Source organism: Vipera berus, assembly GCF_964194415.1.
Source record: "Vipera berus genome assembly, chromosome: 12".
In the NCBI taxonomy this organism is placed as follows: domain Eukaryota; kingdom Metazoa; phylum Chordata; class Lepidosauria; order Squamata; family Viperidae; genus Vipera; species Vipera berus.
The window spans coordinates 21,477,797-21,496,584 of NC_138215.1; the positions used below are offsets into that span (position 1 = coordinate 21,477,797).

General features: G+C 49.2%; 2 protein-coding genes across 2 annotated transcripts; both read left to right on the forward strand.

The window, feature by feature from the left end:
* Positions 1–2,682: 2,682 nt before the first annotated feature.
* RAB27A (RAB27A, member RAS oncogene family) lies at positions 2,683–4,342 on the forward strand. Its single transcript, XM_081337152.1, is given in 6 exon segments — positions 2,683–3,094; positions 3,098–3,144; positions 3,536–3,639; positions 3,939–3,995; positions 3,998–4,049; positions 4,190–4,342. Coding segments are annotated over 6 exon segments (630 nt in total). The 5' UTR covers positions 2,683–2,869; the 3' UTR covers positions 4,335–4,342.
* A 101-nt stretch (positions 4,343–4,443) lies between these two features.
* Positions 4,444–6,206, forward strand: RSL24D1 (ribosomal L24 domain containing 1). Its single transcript, XM_081337150.1, has 6 exons — positions 4,444–4,718; positions 4,790–4,903; positions 5,002–5,074; positions 5,161–5,224; positions 5,681–5,766; positions 5,996–6,206. Exons 1-6 carry the CDS (start codon positions 4,638–4,640, stop codon positions 6,064–6,066), a joined length of 489 nt encoding a protein of 162 aa, XP_081193276.1. The 5' UTR covers positions 4,444–4,637; the 3' UTR covers positions 6,067–6,206.
* Positions 6,207–18,788: the final 12,582 nt, after the last annotated feature.

The window sequence follows — 18,788 nt, forward strand, 5'->3', positions numbered from 1 at the left end:
AAGGGGCTTCTGCTCCCGGAAAGACAATTGTTCCAGCTGTAATGGAACACAGGGATGTCACTGCTTCCTGCTACCTTCCAGGCTGGAGTCACTACTGGCCTGCAAGGTCAACTTCTCTGGGCTGGTTGGGGCAAAAATTAGCTTTTTCCTAGCCCTTGTGGAGGTTTAGGGCTCAACAACTCCACCTCACCTGATACTTCCACCAGTATAAAGGAGAGCTGGGAATGGCAAGGAGGGCCCCCAGTCTCTGCTGGAGAGCCCTTTGACAGATGTTGCTGCAAGGGGCTCCAACCAGGGGCTGGGCCGTGCCCCAGTTTCCCTTGGAAGTAAAAAACATGGCCCTGAGTGGTATCACTTGATCAGCCAGCCACATGACTGTCAGCTGAGGATTGCTGGAGGACAATAGCCAGCTGGCTTGCCTGTTGCCAGAACCCTTGAGCATCCAGTCTATTTCCAGAGCCTCCAGCCACTTCTACTCCCACCCCCAGACTTGCCAGGACTTCTTTCCAAGCAGGTATGTGCCCCTGATGTTCCCAGACACTGAGCTCCTTAGTTCAGGATGGACTTCCTGGATAATTAAGCTGACTTTGTAATAATGCCGCTTGGGGTGTGTGTGAAAGCCCTAATAAGCAGGCATATACATAGAATGAAGGCTACTGCTAAGCTTGTAAGCCGCCCTGAGTCTTCGGAGAAGGGCGGGATATAAATGGAATTAAAATTAAAAAAATAATCTTTTGGTTTCCTGCTGCTCCAGAACAAATGCAATGGCTATAAGTTGACAAGCTGCAGGAAATATTTCCATCCGGTCATCCTGCAGGTTGACTTTCAGCTAATCTCCAACTCTGCACACACTGGGATGCAGAGAGCAGGAATCCCCTTGAGGTAAATGTGGCAAGGCTGGCATAGCAAAGCAAGGCCCTGGCAGCTTGAATGGCAGAAGCAAGGGTCACTCAGTCTTCCGAGCTTCGGCTTTGGTTTGGCTGCAGTTGCCTTGATTCAGCAATACACACCTCTTTAGGAGAAAATGGCTTAATTTCCAGGGTGTGCTGCTGCTTGGCTGTCCTGAGACCACTGGTGAACCTCCAACCTTGGTGATTCCGGGGTTGGAAAGACCAGTTTCCTTTACCAGTACACAGATGGGAAATTCAATTCCAAATTCATCACAACCGTAGGCATTGATTTTTGGGAAAAGAGGCTGGTAAGTCCCAGCATGGTCTGCTTTCCCCCTTCCAACTACATTCCTCCTCTTTGGGAGAAATTTAACTGTAGATGAGCTGGTGCAAAAGACTCATTCAGGAAATTGCACCTGCTGTTGGGGCGGGCAAAGGGGGGGGTAGAGATGCTTTTCCTTCTAGTTTTCAGATTCCCCTCCCCATCCCATGCCTTCTATCCTCTCAGCTTGTGTACAGCATTGCCTTTGGCCTGAATTCCTGCTACTTTTCCAGCCACCAACTGTTCCAGCCCAGGACTCTACAGTGTTTCCCCGAAAATTAGACTCAAGTCTTTTTTTTTTTGCTCCAAAAATGCATTAGGGCTTATTTTCCAGGAAACACAGTAACTGTGCACACTGCATGGGCACTAAACAGTGAGAAAAAGTACCACTTAGGACCAGACCCAGCTGCAGAGAAAGTGTTGATTGGTTACCTCGTTCTCACATCCTGGCTGTAATTACAGAAACTTCTGAGCATCAAAAGAGCCAGCATCCCACCCCTTCTCAACTGCCTTCCAGCCAGCCACCCTTCCAAGAGTGGAAGTTGTGGGAAACCCTCCAATCTTGTGGGATCTAGCAGAAGACAGCTAGTGACCCAAGGCTGCCTCTTTCTGCCTGTCTGAGCAGGGTGTCATCTGCAAAATCGCCACCTGGTTCTTTGCTCTCCTGCACAAAGTTGTGGGTTGCCCCTTTGAACTGTTCTGGCAGACTGATCATGCCTTTCTTGTGACAATTTTTCCTAGTGACAATCTGCTTCCGGTTGTCCACATCTGGCCGCCTTCATGCTAATGAACTTGAGACTTTGTCAGTGGCTGATAGAAACTTTCTTTCCTCCCGTAAGATTTCTCTAAAGCAGCCTTACTTCTGAATCAGCGCAAGGAGAGCAAAGCTTTCTGGAGAGCTGGTTCAATCCACTGGCAGAATGCCACACCTACCACCCCTTTCCACAGTACAGAAGACAATCCTGCCTCTAACACAGTGAAATTTGGGCCCTTCCCTGTCATCTTCCAAAACAGAGGAAAGGCTGTCTTTGTTCCAAGCTCTCAGCTGTGCTCCGGAGGGAATTAATGCCAGGCTTTCCCTGTGTAGGGCCACCTACAATCGATCCTCCTCCAGGCTTAGAACCTTCCTTTTTGGGCCTCCAGTGTTTCTGTGCCCAACAAAAGACATGATGCCGCCAGGTCTGAGCTCTTCAATATGGTTTCTGCAGGCAACTTTGAATTTTGCTGCTTCCTCCCTGTGGATGTGCAGCTGCTTTGTCCAAGGACGACGTTCCTGTACATTAAGAACAAAAAATCTTTCATCATGACGCATCCTGAAGGGAATTTTGTAGTTTAAGTTGCTCACGTTTGGACATATCAGAGGCAGGGCCTATGCATGGGTGCAAGGAACATAGGTACTACTGCTGGGAGGAGGGCAAATGGCAAACACCAGCTGAAGCTCTGCGCAAACTGTAGCTGCACTATATAGACGTGTGCTACAAACCCCAGCGTAATAGGAAAAGGGGAAACCAACGTGAAAGCATTCCCATTTCTTTAACAGGGCAACATAACGGGTTGGAGGGCAGAAAGACAGATTCTGGAAAACTAGGGTAGCAAACATGGACTGCAGGAAAATATTGGAACAGGCACGTGGGAAGGAGCCCATGGATTTAGCACCATGGATTTACCTATACAAACAGTGAAACACCAATCTGCTTACTTTTCTAGAAGCTCCAGGAAAGAAAGCAAAGGATCTACTGACTTCCTCAAAGCATTGGGGGAGGGGGAGGAAGAGAGAAAGATCCTAAAGCTACCCTGGTTTTGTCAGCTGATGACTGGAGACACTCACAAATCCTTTTGGAATCAGGTGTATCCATCCAACAGACCAGAAGAGGTCAGTAGCTGAGGGCAGAGAATACATCTTCAGTTGTGGGACACAGCAGGGCAGGAAAGGTGAGCATGTTTGAAAAATGGACTGAACCACCCTCCTTCGCTACCCAGCTAATTTGGCTCCTGACAGATCCTTGATGCCTTGATGCATCAGTGCAGTCAGATGTTGGCTGTCCCTCAGTTTCACCAGACCTATGCATTGGGTGTTTTCTATGGCTGAAGAACACTGGCAGAATCTATGCAGTCCCTATGGTTCTTTGTAATGATTTTAGAAATGGCCCTTATTAATTAAGAACATTATTCTTTCACATTTAAACTTCAGACCAATATTTTGGTCTTAACTATTAAATCTAAGGAAGCCTCTTGGCCATACATGTATGTGTCTTTTTGGTATAAAACTGTCAGCTTGAAAGCAGAGAGGAGCAAGGTAACACTTGGCCCTTCCCCTTGGTAGGTGTCGTAGCTTGACCACCGCCTTCTTCAGAGATGCCATGGGCTTTCTCCTTCTCTTTGATCTAACCAGCGAGCAAAGTTTCCTCAATGTCCAGAACTGGATGAGTAAGTCTCACGCCCCACTTCCACCGACTGTGGCAGGCAGGCCTGGGCTAAGGGGAAACTGTCAGCAGGAGCCAGCAGCTTCAAGGGAGTCGGATGGGAAGCCAGAGAGTTACTGGCTCCCGAACACCAGCTGGGGCAGAGATCTGCCTGGCAGGGTGTAAGCGCTCTGGCCTCCTCCCAAGAGAGCTTCTCCTCCGAGGAGCCGGTGGGTTTTGCAGGGGGGGCTGCAGCGCCTCCACAAGCGCTGGTCCGACCGAGCCAGGGGCTCCAGCCGCAGCCTCCCTTCCCGTTGCCCGCAGGCCAGCTGCAGACCCACGCCTACTGCCAGAGCCCCGACGCGGTGCTGTGCGGGAACAAGAGCAGCGCGCGGTGAAGGAAGGCGACGCCAGGCAGCTGGCAGGCAAATACGGGCAAGTGGCTTCCGGTGTGGGAGGCGCCTGGACGGGGCGGAGGGCCCGGGATGCCCCCGGCCGCCCTGACCGGACCCGGCCTCTCCCCCTGCCCAGCGGCCGGTGGGAGCCTGGCCTGACGCGGCCCGCTGTGCTCGCAGGGCGCCCTACTTTGAGACCAGCGCCGCCAACGGCGCCCACGTGGGCCCGGCCGTGGAGTCGCTGCTGGGGCTGCTCACGAAGCGCACGGAGCGGTGCGTGGACGGCCCCGCCGCGGCCCACCCGCGCCCGGCAGACGCGCGATAAACCGGTCCGTGGTCAGATTCCGCCTTTTCTTGGGCGGCCGCTTCGCCGCCGCTTGATGGGGGCGGGGCGCGGAGGAAAGGGAGGCGGAGCCCAAACCCAGTCGCGTCACGGCGCGGGCAACGGCGCTCCCGGCGTGGATCCGCCCACCACGCGCCGTCGCTAGGCGGACGGAAGAGAAACCGCAGGGGCGGAGCTCCCGCCGGACGCAGGGGGCGGAGTCTGACGCCTGGCGCACGCGCAGCGGAGCAGTGAGACGAGGCGCCGCTCTATCCAGACGCCGCCGCCGCCGCCGCCGCCGCCGCCATGCGCGTGGAGAAGTGCTACTTCTGCTCCGGGCCGGTGTACCCGGGCCACGGGATGCTCTTCGTCCGCAACGACTGCAAGGTGAGCCGCAGACCCCGCGGCCCCGCTCCCTCCCTTGACCGTCCGCCCTGAGCTCGGCTGTTTCCCCGCAGGCGTTCCGGTTCTGCCGTTCCAAGTGCCACCGGAGCTTCCAGAAGAAGCGCAACCCGCGGAAGGTGCGCTGGACCAAGGCCTTCCGCCGGGCGGCGGGCAAGGAGCTGGCGGTGGTGAGTGGGCGGCGGCGGGCGGCGGGTGGCGGGCTGGGACCGAGCGTGAGCGAGCCGCCCCTCGCTCTGCCCCGCCCTCCTCTCCTCTCCCCACGCAGGACCGGTCCTTCGAGTTCGAGAAGCGGCGCCACGAGCCCGTGAAGTACCAGCGGGAGCTGTGGAGCCAAAGCGGTACGGCGGAGGGGGGGGCGCCCTTCTTCCCGGGCGCGGCTCCCCCTCCCGCCGTTGACTGACGCGCGGCTGTTTTTCCCTTCCAGTGGAAGCGATGAAGCGAGTGGAGGAGATCAAGCAGAAGCGCCAGGCCAAGTTCGTCTGGAACAGGTAGGAGCTTTCCCTGCCCGCCGGGGGGGGGACGGGACCACTCGGTTACCTCGGGTGATAAGCCGGGCGGTTGGGATGTTTCCTGTACGGGGAACCTGCTGTTTTGGGACCAACTGGCATTCGGTTTTACTTGCAGAAATGCAATGAAAAAAATGCATGAACATTATTTATTTTTTATTTTAATCCCATTTATATCCCGCCCTTCTCCGAAGACTCAGGACGGCTTACAATCTAAGCACAAATTAAACGTGCTTAGCAATAGCACTGATCTTTAAAAGGTTCTTAATTGGTTGATGTGCCAAATATTGGAAGGAGATTTACTGGGTTTAATGGAAACTTCTCATCGGTATAGCTGTGGGCTACTTGGGTTCTTAAAGTAAAATGCTTCTGCTGTGATTCTTGTTAGTTTCCTTTGGGGCACGGAGATAAATGTTTATATTTTCTCTCTCCTCCAAGATTAAAGAAGGGAAAAGAGTTGCAAAAAGCACAGGATATCAAAGAAGTCAAACAAAACATTCACCTCATCCAGGCTCCCCACGCAGGTGAGCAATGGAACCCAGGATAGCTGGAGATTCTTGAAGAGGCTTGTTTGGTAGGGTATGGCTAATCCTCCCAAACTGCCATGGCCTGATGTTTTCGGGGATTTGACTGCAACCTCCTGGCTCACTGGATCAAAACTGCGTCTGCATCAGCATTCTGTGGGGAATCTGCTGCAGTGTTTTCAGAGACACCTAAACCATTTGCTTACCTGTGATTTTTTTTTTCTGTCAGGCAAAGCCAAGCTGATGGAGGAAAAGTTGGTCCAGATGCTACAGGACACAGTGCCCATGGAAGATTCTTGAACAGTTGTGCTCTTTGGGTCCTGGCCTATTTAATTTGGGAAGAGATGCTGGGGCTATTGTTTATATTTCATGAGCTGCAGCTTCAAGGGGAATATGTGTAAACCAAATATGGAAACTAGAAATAAAATAGTGGACAAAAATGATGATTCAGTTTAAACATTTAAGGCCAATTAGATGATTAGAGCTGCTGGCTGCATAGGTTACCCTTGTGCATGGAATTAGTTGGCCTAGTGAACAGATATTACCTCAAGAAGCAGGAAATGGAGTGCTAGGACATGGCTGGACCATCTTTGGTATATGGATTATTATTCAGCTTTTAAGAAACCAGATGGATTTTCGTTGGAAGCTGCTCAAGAAAGTACTGAGGCTCAAACATGAGTGCTGTGCCAAATCTTCCAGGAGATCCAAAGCCATAGCTACTTTATGCTCCCAGCTTCACCTTTGAATAGTATACCCTGATGGGTTTCTGACATACATGGAAAAAAGTGCCAAACAGCTCCTGGAATTCAAAACAAGTCCTACATAGAGGTGCCTTTCTTACCTGGAAGGGCAGATCTTGGTCAGAACTCCATCTCAGCTTGTCTGCCAAGTGATGGCCAGGCAAATGTGAGTTGCCCAGCAACCCTGGCAATCCCCAATTGTAATGGGACTTTATTGGAGAGATGGTGATAGCCAGGAAATAGGCACACATTTAGGCAAGTAGCCAGTGGGAACATTCTACCCAATTTAGAAACCTCACTCCTGAAAACAGTTGTTCTCAACCTGGGCAACTTTATGGTGTGTGGACTTCAACTCCCAGGTTGTTTGGGAATACTGAGAGTTAAGGTTTATGCATCTTAAAGCTGCCCAACTTAGGAGACTGCCTTACAGGCTGAAATGTTCAGTCTGAATTTCTAGGCATGTCCTGTTGGCTCTTCTGGAGATGAGGCTGGAGAAAAGGTGGTTTTTAACTAAGGGGCAGAAATGAGTGACCTGGGTAACCACAGAGCTTCTGATCTCATGGCTTTCAGAGCTCCAGCAGGACCTGGACTCAAGCCTGTCTCAAAGCTGCACAGAGCTTAGGCCTTCAAGCCCTGGGAACAAGGATCACTTTCATTTGTAGAAGTGTATCATCTAGTAGAGAAGGGTTACACTACCACAGACAATTTGGAACAGCTTTCTATTGGTATTTGGATCTCTTCTTGCTAGACTATTATAGATCTATGAACGCTTGGGTCTAGCATCGCTGTCATGACCTAAAAGGAGACACAAGGGGTTAGTTATGACCAGGAGGTGTTTCCATCCTCCCTAGTGATTCCTGCTGCTTTAATCTGACTCAGCTGACTGGTAAATCAGATGGAGTAGTTGAGAAATGATTTGCAAGCTCTGCGTGCTACCTGTGGCACGCGTGCCATAGGTTTGCCACCACGGCTGTATATTCTTGGTGATTCCAGTCCTCTTGGAAATGCATTTTGTAGCAATCATTAAAATGGAAATGCAGGCATGCACCTGTGTGCCTCACAATTTTCCCTTCCTCAAAGAAGGATGAAAAGAGGTCAGCTGTTCTTCAAGACTCCTTGCCTGCTTCTGGCAGAATATTGGTGTGTGGTTCCCAGAGAGGCAGGGCTAGCACCAGAGCACCTTCAGCATTTCTGTGTGGTTAGGATAGCCCACCGGAGAGGCCCAGGCTGGAGTGGATCGAACAGCACAGAGGCAGTCAGCAGCCTGAGACACAGCTGGCTTAAATAGCAATAGCACTTAGACTTATATACTTCTTCATTGTGCTTTACAGCCCTCTATGTGGTTTACAGAGTCGGGATACTGCCCTCAGCAATCTGAATCCTCATTTTACTGACCTAAGAAACCACAATTGCGCTACCTGCTCTTCTCATGTTGGTGGATGTAATTTCTGGCATCTTATTAAAGATGGGGAGGTGCAGGGATGTCACACAGGGTGGCTTCTGCAATGGCACTTTCTTGGAGAATCAAGGTAGGAAAGATGCTGCCATTTACCCTTGGATCTGCCACCGTAGTCTCACTGGCATAATACTTTGGACAGCTAATTTTATTTGTAGGCTGGTTAAAACTACCTATATCTGCTATTTTGGGTAGCAAAGGGGCTTGCTTGGCAAGGCTTTTGAGGCTTGTTTATTGGAGGAACCCTTGAGTTCATTATGGCAGAACAAAAGTTAGCCAAAAATATGCATCTTTGTAAGTTCCTTCGAGCAAGAACAGAGTTCCTCCACTCCCACCCAGACGCCCATTCTCCCAACCGCCTTTCCAGGGCGATCAACAACCCAAGAGAAAGGTGCTTTCAGGAGAGGGTCACTTCAGTCTGCTAAAGGGCAGCAGAAGGGAAGTCGCCCCTTTCACTGCCAATGCTCTGTCAAGCCGGATCATAGCACCTAGAGAGGAAGAAGCCCAGCTGGCCCTCATCCTGATCAGTAGTAACTTAATTTTCAGCAAATGCTTAAATGTCTAGGTTTGTTCTAAAGCCTGGGGAGGCTGAGAAGCTGTTTTATATAGTATTAAATTAATTTTGTATGAGATTTGCATTATCTCCATCTTGCAAGCCAAAGATTTGTTTCCCTTTGAAATAGAGCGGGGCCCTCCCTGTCTGACTTTCTGTCTGTCGGATCTGGTGCTCTCTTCCCAGGCATGGCTGAGCAGATGTGATGCCAAACTGCACTCGGACATTAATGTTTTGGAATCCATAGATGTACTCCAGAGTAGAATTTACTGCCTGCACTGGCCATCTCTTTCCTGCCAGAAACTAGTGCCAATCTTGAGGGCAGTGTACTGGGCATGATAAGGAGGGGAGTTCAACTGGACTTTGTTTCTCCTACCAAAGTCGCAAAACTGGCAGGAGAGCATCCAGTGATTGTGGTGGAGCAAGCAAGATTTGACCAATGGTCAACTGAGGCGTTCAGCCAGCTTTTGAAGGTTGCTGAGGTTAAAAGGTGGTTTTGCACGGATGCGTTCCAGGGCAGTGTATGTTTGGCCGCTCAGTGGCATTCTGCAAAAAAGCTGAGCTTCCACAACTCCTGCTTTCGGCTGATCTTTGTTCTTGATGGGGAGAGCAGCAGCAGATCAGCATGAAGTAGAGCTTCAGCTCTGTTATTCCCAAGATCCAAACACAAAATAAGGAAAAAGGGATCTTTGCTATAGATCCCTGAATCAGGAGGCATCTGTTAAAGGTCCACTTTTGTACAGGTAGTCCTCAATTACAACAGTTCATTTAGTGACCATTCGAACTTACGATGGTGCTGAAAAAGTAACATTTCCGTTTGTCACACAACCATTGTACCTGATCAAATTCAGATGCTTGGCAACTGGTTTGTGTTTATGACGGTTGCAGTGTCCTGCAAAATATAGCCCCTCCTCCAAATTAGGATTTAATGTCCAAGTTGCCAATAACTCAGGAAAACAATGCTCTGCGAAGTCGTGTCTGACTCATCGCGACCCTATGGACAACGTTCCTCCAGGCCTTCCTGTCCTCTACCATCTTCTGGAGTCCATTTAAGCTCACGCCTACTGCTTCAGTGACTCCATCCAGCCACCTCATTCTCTGTCGTCCCCTTCTTCTCTTGCCCTCAATCTTTCCCAGCATGAGGCTCTTCTCCAGTGAGTCCTTCCTTCTCATTAGGTGGCCAAAGTATTTGAGTTTTAGCTTCAGGATCTGGCCTTCTAAAGAGCAGTCAGGGTTGATCTCCTCTAGGACTGACCGGTTTGATCGCCTTGCAGTCCAAGGGACTCGCAGGAGTCTTCTCCAGCACCATAGTTCAAAGGCCTCAATTCTTTGGCGCTCAGCCTTTTTTATGGTCCAGCTTTCACTGCCATACATTGCAACTGGGAAGACCATAGCCTTGACTATACGCACTTTTGTTGACAGGGTGATGTCTCTGCTTTTTAGTGTGCTGTCTAGATTTGCCATGGCTTTCCTCCCCAGGAGCAAGCGTCTTTTAATTTCTTGGCTACAGTCTCCATCTGCAGTGATCTTGGAGCCCAGGAAAATAAAATCTGTCACTACCTCCATTTCTTCCCCATCTATTTGCCAGAAATTGAGAGGGCCGGTGCAGGGATGCTGCTGCTGGGATGCTGCTGCTGCCGGGTTGAGAAATTAGCTGCTGGTGAAGCTGGGCAGAGGCTGCTCCTGCCCAGGGTTGGCGCCCATGAAAGAAGGACACAGAGATCTCTCGGGGGAAGGGCCCCGCTGCTCCTGGGATGCACACTGAACACTGGACCACTTGGGATGCACTCTGAACACTGGACTGCACTCTGAACCACGAGGAGCAGTGGACCTTGTTTATTTATAGCAAAAGCAACCAATCACATTTTATTATTATTCAAATAGACCAATCATGGTTACACATGTGTTCTTCTAAACTATCCTAAATGGACATAGGTGTTAGAGGTAGATTCAAATACAGTAATGACCAATCATTTGCAGGAGGCGCCAGAATTTGCCTTAAATGGAATAGCCAATGGTGTGAAGGAATACTGTGATTATGCCCTTATCTGGCTGTAGCCAAATGGCCTCTCTCCTAGGTTTCTTCGTTTTCTGGGTTTATGGCTTACTTCCTTACACATGGTTCACTGAAGACTTTCCATGGTAGAAAAGTACTAGCCAGAAAAGTACTAGCCAGCTACATGTATAGGAACAGAGATCATGGTTATTCCAACAGGCCGGATGCCATGATCTTGGTTTTCTTAATGTTAATGTTAATGCTCATGTCATGACAAATCCTGATCAATTCTTACTTATTTTTTCAGTCATCAAATTTATATTTAAAATATTCTTATTTTAAAAAAAATCACAAATTGCTTTGCAGAAAAACGCTGCGAATTTTGGTGTAATACTTTCTTCTCCCTGGGAAGGCCTGTTTTTTCATCCTGGCCTTTCTGTTCTGTCTCGTCTTTCTTCTTCTGCTTGTTTCACAAAGGTGACGAATACTAAGATATCAAACAGGCCGTTAGCATTGCAGATGTCCAGGCAGCATCTGCACAAATGTTAGTGCACTTTTTTTTTATTTAAAAAGTTTTACAATACATTTTGACTTTAATCCCCCCTCCCCCACCCCTACCTAACCCTCCCTATCCCTCTCCCCATTCCCTCCTCCCCCCCCCCCCGACTTCCCAGAGCTAAATACAGGGTATAAAATCAAAAAACAAACATAAGCAACCCTATGTTATCAGCAATAAACTATTAATTCTATCTCCCTCTAGCTCATATAAAATGAATACAAACAATATTAATATTACAAATAAAGTAAAAAAGAAAAAGAGGAAAACAGAAAAAGAGCTTTACTCAGAATAGATTTTCTTAATCCCAGTCCTTATTCATATTAATTTCAAAAAAAAGAAAAAAAAACTTTCACCTACTATTTACATTCTCCAACCTTTCTCTAATTTCTAAACAAATTCTCAGTTACGCGCCAAAAGCGCCTATCTCTATTAACCTTAATAATCTCCAACCAAACTAAACTATGATCAAAAATAGTTCTTGCATGTATCACGCCAAATGTCTCGCAGTTCCAAATCATCCTTGAGTTCAAATAAAAAGAGTAAAAAAAAAGGTTTAAGCAGTCTGTAAGACAACTTGTTGTTAATTAGGAGCTTGCATACCCATTCTTAGTTCAACACATACTTTTAGTCCATAACTCTAATATACTTTTCTAACAAGCAAATAACATCAATCTTAAATTGTGTTAAATATTAAAAAAAACTTTCTTTCTCCTCTATGATAAATTTAATCCATTGACATTCTAATTTAAAAATTTAATCACCAATCTTAACGCTCCAAAGCTTTTGGAGCACGTCTGTCATGACCCCCAAAACTTCTTTGGACCGCGCCCCTCCCACAGCTTCACTGTAAGTACACTTTGGAGATTCCATAACTTTCTGCTGGTCTTGCTTTTGCTCTCGTCTCGCTCTTCTTAGGGCGGCACGCGTCATCCTCTGGCCTCCTGCAACATCCGATGAAACTGTATCTTGATCCCCTCCAACACCATTGTCCTCTATCTGTCTATCTGCAACATCTTGAAGCTTTCCCTCGCCGTATCCCTTTACAGCTTCCAAAAATGATAGGGGGGTTGCTTTTAACACATTGCTATAAAAATCACGTGCCTGGGCCACAGTAACCAGACGATGTCTTTTACCTTCATGCGTCACCACCAGTCCAACTGGAATCTCCCATCTAAACTTAATATCACATTTCTTAAGTTCCTGTACTAGAAATGCAAAATCTTTCCTTCTCCTTAAAATCTTCGGAGGAATCTCTTTTAAAACCAAGACTTCTTGCTCAGCCACTACCAATTTAGTATCATAAGCAGCTTGAATGACTTCATCTCTAATTACTCTCTTTGTAAAATAGACCACCACATCTCTGGGTAACTTCCTCTGTCTTGCAATCCATGAATTTACACGAAAAATTTTGTCCATATTTCCCTCAATTTCAGATGCTGGCTGGCCCAATACCCCTTCCAGAGCCTCAGAAATCAGCTGCTTTAAATCTTCTTTACAATTCTCCTTTAAACCCCTGATTCTAATAGCATACTGCATCTGATGATACTGAACAAGGCTCAATTCTCCGTCCATTTTATCCCTTATATTTTCATTTTCTAATACCTTTGCTTCTAATATAGAGTTCTTTTGACTGAGATCCTTCACTTTTACATCCAGCTGTTGCACACATTCAGCTACAGATTCAATCATAGACAACATGTCCACCCTCATTGCTCTAAACTTCTCTTCCATCTTCTTCTCCAATTTCTCCATTTTCTCCTCCATTTTCTCCTCCAGCTTTTTCAACTTTTCATCCATCATGTCAGACATCAATTGTGAATGCTTTCCAAGAGCATCTTGTAAATCCTTAAGCGTCAATGCCGGAGGAGGTGCAGGAGGAAGCAAAGCTTGCAATGAGGTCTGTTGCACCAGGGAAGACCCCGCACTCCGAAGAACTTTAGAAGTTTTAGCCGCCATCTTCCCCCACTTTCACTTATTGCGCACTTTCACTTTAAAGCTATAAAATCCATTGAGCTAGAGAGTAAAGATAAGAGTCCACATCACCTTGACCTCCTGTACCGCTCTGCCTGCATCTTGACAATCAAAAGTATTTCCTTTTGGCAGGGGTGGTTGCTAACGCCTGGCTCTGCTCCATAAATCCCGGAGCAGGGGCACTGCGCAGCTCGGAGCAACCCAGGCTTCGGGGGGGCTCAATCCTTCAGCCGCCCAAACTCTCAGCTCAGGCGGCCCCGGAGAGCTCAACCCCTACCTGGGGCCTCACCCCCTCCTCTTCTCCCGAAGAGGGGGCTTCAAATCCATCTAAACAGCTGATCGGCGCTGTTTACGATGGAAAAACACAGCTGCGGAGCGGGCAGCCCAAAAACGGCTGTCTTCGGCGTCGCGTCGCCACCGGAAGTTCAAATGTTAGTGCACTTTGTCTGGGATACCATCTGGATGGCACCTCAGGGCTGGAGGCTTCCTAGCAACTGCCCGCAGAAGAGACATTATTTGCAGCAGAATTAAGCCTCCCGAGAATTGAAAAGATCAGCTGTGGCCATGAGGTTTGGGCGTTTCTCCTCTTTCTCCCCTCCTAGAGCAATTATGGCTCAATGCCCTCCTCTAATCTGATCAGAAACTTTTGGAGTCAGCTAGAGAGCGTCCATCTGAGACGTATCCACCACAATCAGCTAGCTACCGTAATCAGGATGGCATGGGATGTTTTCTCAAAGGCTTTGCAGTGGTCTACTAAGAAAGCTACTTGATCAAATGAGGTAAAGTTACTTTGGCAAGTTGTTTGATTCCTGATTATTTCCACTTCAGAACCTTCCCAGGCTGAGTTCCCAAATTATTCTTGTCCCCTTTTTAAAAATAGCAGCCATTTCCTTCAACCATCAGGGTCTTCAGGTTCTCCAGAAATTCCCCAAAGATATATATGAAATATGGCCAGTTCATCAGCAAGGGCCTGGCTGAAATTTTTGGCATCCTGGAGAGAGAAACTCCAGGTTCTCAAACTGTAAGTCCAGTCTCAGCCTATGATGCTTTGGTACTGCTGGGTGTGAAAGACTGCATGACAGCAGCCTGCTTTCCTCTCGGCTGGCAGCCAAGTGTAGATCTGCTCATCTCCTGTTTGCTTGTTTTTTGTGGTTCTGCCAAAGTCTTCTTTTTAGTCAGCTGGAGGGCTGCATTATTCTTCACCAGGATTCTGGCTGGTTGAATGTCCCTTTTGGATTTTTTTTATTCTGGCACATAAGCTTCCTTCCATTACTGTTGGGATCTTTTATACACTTTGAAAAATAGTCTCCCAACATCACGTTAATGTAACTACAACAGATAAATAGCTGGTGATTCAACTTCCTTTTTTCACCCTCGCTGTCCTTAGATTAAATGGTTAGTGGGATGGTGCATTTTTTCTTTCCATTTTTACTTTCATTTATCAAATGAGAAGAAACTTCACAATTAAGAATCTCTATAAGCAATAGATCTGTGAAAGAATAATTCATTATCAAACAGATCTGGTTCTTTTCTAATTACTGTTTACAAATGGCTATATGGCTATCACTGAGTTGTTCAATGTGGCTTGAACACCCAGAGAGGCACTGAATGAAAGGTCCGACTTAAAACCCAGCTGAGTCCATGTATCTTAACCACAGGAAAGGGAGGCAAGTATGTGAGGCAGGCCCCAGAGCCACGGGGAGTCAAGAGATGCTTGCCAGAGAATAGAAGCCTTGCTTTCCTGCAGGGCCACTTGTTATGTGAGGAGAAACCTCACAGTGAAAGACCACACCTGATTGCCTTCCTAGGAACTGTGAAAAGGCACGAGTCCCAACCAACCCAGTGCAAATGGGGCCTACAGGGTGGCACTTCTGGCCAGTAGATTCCAGGGGCTGCCCACAAAAGTCTCCCTCTGTATCCTGGCTTTCTAACAATTGAGTGCCTGGAACAGAAGACAGTTTTCGCTTCTTTCATATATATATATATATTTCAAAGGGCATTTTGCTGGTGATGATTCTCATGGAATGTTAAGAAACATCACACTTAGTATACCAAACTAAGAAATATTTAAGGAGTTGGTACTTTATCTCTTTGGCATTGGGCATTTTTTCTGTTCCTGGAGCCTCTGGAATGAGAGATATTCTGCCATGAAAATCCAATTGACATCCAATTAAGGCTAGTTCCTTCTTGTCCATGGAGGCAAACCAGTGAATGTGTATTCTGTGCTTTGAAAATACAGTCTCCCAAAGCTCAATTGCCCATGTAATTGCACTGTATCAAATGCTGGAGCTGCCTGCAAGAAACAGGTAGTAAGAGACCAGCAAGAACTAGCAAATGCCAACTCAACAATATTTCAGTGATCCATTGATTTCTGAGTTTCTCACTGTTATGTATCCAGGTGAAGGGAACACAGACACACGTTCATAGCAGTCACCACCAGGGGGCGTTGGTCTTTTGGCGGGAACCCAGTTTTGGCAGGAAACAGAGGTTCAAACCGATTGGCCGGCTGCTCTCCTGGCCAGGTATAAAAGGAGGGCAGGTAACCCCTATTCCCCAGTACAGTCACTACCACCGAATAAAGATCTGCCATGCTGTACTCATCGTCTTGGCGTCTTTCCTGCTGCCCAGAACCCACTATACAATACAGTAGCATTTATTGGCAGCAAAGTTGATTCAACCAAGGTGCAGCCCTCACTCCAGCCTGTTGGTGGGGTGGGGTGGGGTGGTCAGAACAAAAGGTTAAACAACTCCATGGTGCACCCTGTGGAAGAACCCCTCCCTTGATTGATGTCCAGCTCTCTTTCCCTGTCCAGCACATGTCTATAATGTGCCCCATACCCCAACCAGGAACATTCTGGCCTGGTGGTGGAACGCGGACGCTGTTGCCTCGGACATCTGTGAGGCAAAACTTAATCTCTGCGCCGCCAGAAAATCATTGGACCATGTTGTGGTTTCCCTTCTTGACTGACTATCATCCAGTCTTTTTTGCAACATGGAAGTGACTTATGTAACCAGAATCTCTCCTACCATTTTGTGACCATGCCGGCTTATTAATCCTGATGTATTTCATAGATTCTTTGCTCTAACTCCCTCCCCTTCTCCCCCCTCCCCTATAATAGAAGGCCCGGGTTGTAACCACTGTGGGAGAGTGGTTAAGTTTTTACATCTGCTGCCTCCCAGAGGTGAGAGCTCTGGGGGGTATTGCTCCCCCGGTTTGTATGTACCAGGTTGCCCCCCGGCTTTGACCGCCGTGAGAGGGCGGGATTCGATCTATCCCGGGATTTCCCAGCTCCAGTGGCAGTGGAGCTGGGCTGGCTCCCTGGACACTTGCCTTCGATTTATTTATTTTGAGATCCTCCCATGTTGAGTTTGATCTGGTCTGCCTTGCTGTTTTTTTTGTCGGACTTGTTAAGATCATGCGTCTGACTTATTCGAGCACGACTTTATACGCTCTCAGGGGGGCCCCCCCATCCTGGGAGCGACCCGCCTTACTTTTTACACCTCCTCTTGATGAAGGGCCCGAGTGTTGGGACCCTGAGAGATGGCTGGGCATGGGTAGGGGCCTCCGATATAAGCCAAATAGGAGGCCCCTGGTTAGTTTTTTGGTTAAATTTTTTAGGAGGTTAGGGAGGGGGGTGGGAACTTCTTTTGGTTGTTCGGATATGGGGGGCAGTCCAGCAACCATTGTTCAGGCCAGGGCCGGGATTGATCGCGGAGGGGAGGAGCGGGGGTCGGTCGCCCCCGGGGCTCCAGGGCAAGTCGTGGGAATGCCTATTCCCACGACGTTAGGGAATGGCAGCAGGTGCAGGAACAGAGGGCCGTATCGACTCCAGGGAAGGCCTCTCCGCTACTTGCAAGCGGTGAGGCGTTCCGACCCTCTTGTTCTACCCCGAGGTCCCGGGAGTGAGGATGTGCAGCCTCCTGAGCTCCGGCTGGTGTACCTGAATGCCAGGTCTGTCGTTAATAAAGCTCCTCTCGTCCGTGACTTGGTCGAGGGTGAGCAGGCGGACCTGGCTTGCATCACGGAGACTTGGTTGGGCCCAGAGGGCGGTATTCCTCTGGCTGATCTCTGCCCACCAGGTTTCCGGGTGCTACACCAGCCTCGGGCTCAGGGTAGGGGTGGGGGAGTGGCTGTTGTTATGAGGGAGACCTTAGCTCCGCGGGAGGCCACCGTTCCGCAGATAGTCGGTTGTGAGTCTCTCTTCTTGAGATGCGGCCCTGGTGCGCAGTTGGGCTTGCTGCTGGTGTACCTTTCGCCTAGTCACGCAGCAGCAGCCCTGCCTGAGCTTCTCGATGTCCTCTCTGGGTTGGTGGTTGAGTTCCCGAAACTTATAGTTTTGGGGGACTTCAATCTACCATCTCTGGGAGGATCATCTGAGTTGGCTCGGGAGTTCATGGCTTCCATGACGGCCATGGACCTGACGCAAGTAATTTCAGGACCGACTCATGAGGGAGGCCACACCCTTGACCTAGTTTTCTTATCTGGGCGGTGGTTAGATGATCTTGGTGGGGGCTCCCCAATTATTATGCCCCTGTCATGGACCGATCATCATCTGCGGCTGGTCTTCCGTTTTGCCACCCCCCGCCGTGGGTGTGTGGAACCAGTTAGATGGTACCGCCCCAGACGCTTAATGGATTCCGCGAGATTCCAGGCAGCGCTGGGGTCCCCACCTGCCTCCCCCACTCACAGCTCGGCAGATGCCTTAGTGGAAGCTTGGGAAAGGGCAGCCACTGAGGCTCTTGACCGAGTTGTACCCTTGCGGCCCCTGACCCGATGCAGATCCCGTCGAGCTCCATGGTTCTCCGCGGAGCTCCGGGAGATGAAGCGCCGGAGACGGGGCCTAGAGAGCGGTTGGAGGTCCAGCCGATCCGAATCCGACCGATTGCGACTAAGAACCCATATTAGGTCTTATCTCGCTGCGATAAGGGTGGCGAGGTCTAATCACTTCGCTACCCTTATCGCGTCCGCAGATAATCGCCCGGCCGCTCTGTTTAGGGTGACTCGCTCCCTCCTTAATCAGGAGGTGAGGGAGGAACCCTTGCAGGGTCGTGCCGAGGAGTTTAACAATTATCTGTCGGACAAAATCACTCGGATTCGGACCGGTCTGGACTCCGACTGGGCAGAGTCTGGCGATCAGGACGCGGGTGGTCTTGTCGATATCACTTGGGAGGAGTTTGATTCTGTGACTCCGGAGGAAGTGGACAGGATTATGGGGAGACTGAGCTCCACCACATGTTTATTGGACCCGTGCCCTTCCTGGCTGACTTATGCAGCCCGGGAGAGGACACGCAGCTGGTTCCAGGCAGTTATATCAGCTTCTTTGAGTGAGGGTAGCTTCCCTGCCGTCTTGAAAGAGGCGGTGGTGAGGCCCCTCCTCAAGAAGCCTGCCTTGGACCCAGCTGTATTGAACAACTTTCGTCCGGTCTCCAACCTTCGCTTTCTTGCGAAGGTTGTTGAGAGTGTGGTGGCGCACCAGCTCCCTTTGGTCCTGGATGAAGCGGATTATCTAGACCCGTACCAATCGGGTTTCAGGCCCGGGCACAGCACGGAGACGGCATTGGTCGCGCTGGTGAATGATCTCTGGAGGGCTCGGGACAGGGGTCATTCCTCTGTTCTAGTCCTATTGGACCTCTCAGCGGCTTTCGATACCATCGACCATGGTATCCTGCTGCGGCGTCTCAGGGGATTGGGAGTGGGAGGCACGGTTTTACAGTGGTTCTCCTCCTATCTCCAGGGACGCTCGCAG